This window comes from Poecilia latipinna, unplaced genomic scaffold (assembly GCF_001443285.1).
Source record: "Poecilia latipinna isolate Pla-1442-1.1 unplaced genomic scaffold, P_latipinna-1.0 Scaffold3649, whole genome shotgun sequence".
Classification (NCBI taxonomy): Eukaryota; Metazoa; Chordata; class Actinopteri; order Cyprinodontiformes; family Poeciliidae; genus Poecilia; species Poecilia latipinna.
In genome coordinates, this window is record NW_015116265.1 from 39,606 (window position 1) to 40,976 (window position 1,371).

The window sequence follows — 1,371 nt, forward strand, 5'->3', positions numbered from 1 at the left end:
TTTGGTGACATTTTACCAGCTGAACTGTCTCCAATGGCCATCAGCTTAACCGAGCTGCATTCAGCCGTAAAGTTTGTTTTTATTCGAACTTGAGCAGTTTTCTAGTTGTTCTGCTGAGGTAGTGACATCAATTTGTGACATCACACAATATGATGTCACAAAGAGTGACAAAAAGCTGCACTCTTGAATTCTACGTCATAACTAATGCAGAACCAGGAGAGAAAGGACAAGGATTAACCACAAGTCAGAGCAGCAAGATGTCGTCTTCTGACTCAGAGGAAGAAGAAACACAACAGATGTTAGCGATAGAAACGCAGAAGCTCCGTGAAATCTTGGAAGATGTTGGCAGGATGGCCATTGAGACACAGTCACTAATTAGAGCAAATGAGGGATTAAAGATTGAAGTAGTGAACTTAAAACAAGCAGCACTTCAAAAAGACAAGCTTATTCGGGATAAAGACGAAGAATTTAAAATGCTGATTGACAGAAACAAAAATTTAGAAGTGGATTATGCCACACTGGAGAAGATAAGCACAGACATAGAAAAGAAAAATATCGAATATGACAAGGAAATCACCACCCTGAAGCAGAAATTCAGGGATCTGGATGAGGATAACATCAACCTGAAGCTGAAAGTCAACACTCTGGAGGAGAAAAACACCGCCCTGGAGCAGGAAAACACCGCCCTGAAGGAGGAAAACTCAGTTTATTCCAAGGAAGTCTCTGACCTTAGGCAAGAAAGGACGGTTCTGGATAAGGAAAACACTGTCTTGAAGAAAGAAAATGCCGCACTGAAGAAGGAAGAAACCACGATGAAGGAGGAAAACAACGCGATGAAGGAGGAAAACAACGCCCTGCAGCTGGAAAAATCTGACTTCGAGCAGGTAAACAACCTCTTGGAGGAGCAAAACGCCAACTTGGAGCTTGAGGTAGAAGAGCTGAACAAAAGGCTGAGAGACATAGAGGAACAACAAAACCAGCAGCCATCTGAAGAGGAAACCCCCAAAGAAAGCCAGTGGGTTTCAGACGAGCCACAGAAGAAGCCACATCCATTCAGACGTGTGATAGGAGGCGTCTGCAACACACTTCTGAAAATGTACCAATCAGGCACTCTAAGGTATTGGGTCGAAAGATGGTACTTCTAAATGAAGAAGTGAACCTCCAGGGGTTCATAGCGAGTCCTGACCAACCTCGATGGCTTCGTAGCGAGTCCTGTTGGTCTACGGGCTGACCTCTAGGGCTTCATTGCGAGTCCTTTTGGTCCACGGGCTGACCTCTAGGGCTCATCGTGAGTCCTGTTGGTCTACGGGCTGACCTCTAGGGCTCATAGCGAGTCCAGTTGTTACCCGGGCTGACCTCTAGGGCTCATAG

The 1,371-nt window shown here is 45.4% G+C and overlaps 1 protein-coding gene across 1 annotated transcript; it reads left to right on the top strand.

The window, feature by feature from the left end:
• Nucleotides 1-257: 257 nt before the first annotated feature.
• Nucleotides 258-1,319, top strand: LOC106941412 (rho-associated protein kinase 2-like). Its single transcript, XM_015024435.1, has one exon. The coding sequence runs from the start codon at nucleotides 258-260 to the stop codon at nucleotides 1,143-1,145; it is 888 nt and encodes a 295-aa protein (XP_014879921.1). The 3' UTR covers nucleotides 1,146-1,319.
• Nucleotides 1,320-1,371: the final 52 nt, after the last annotated feature.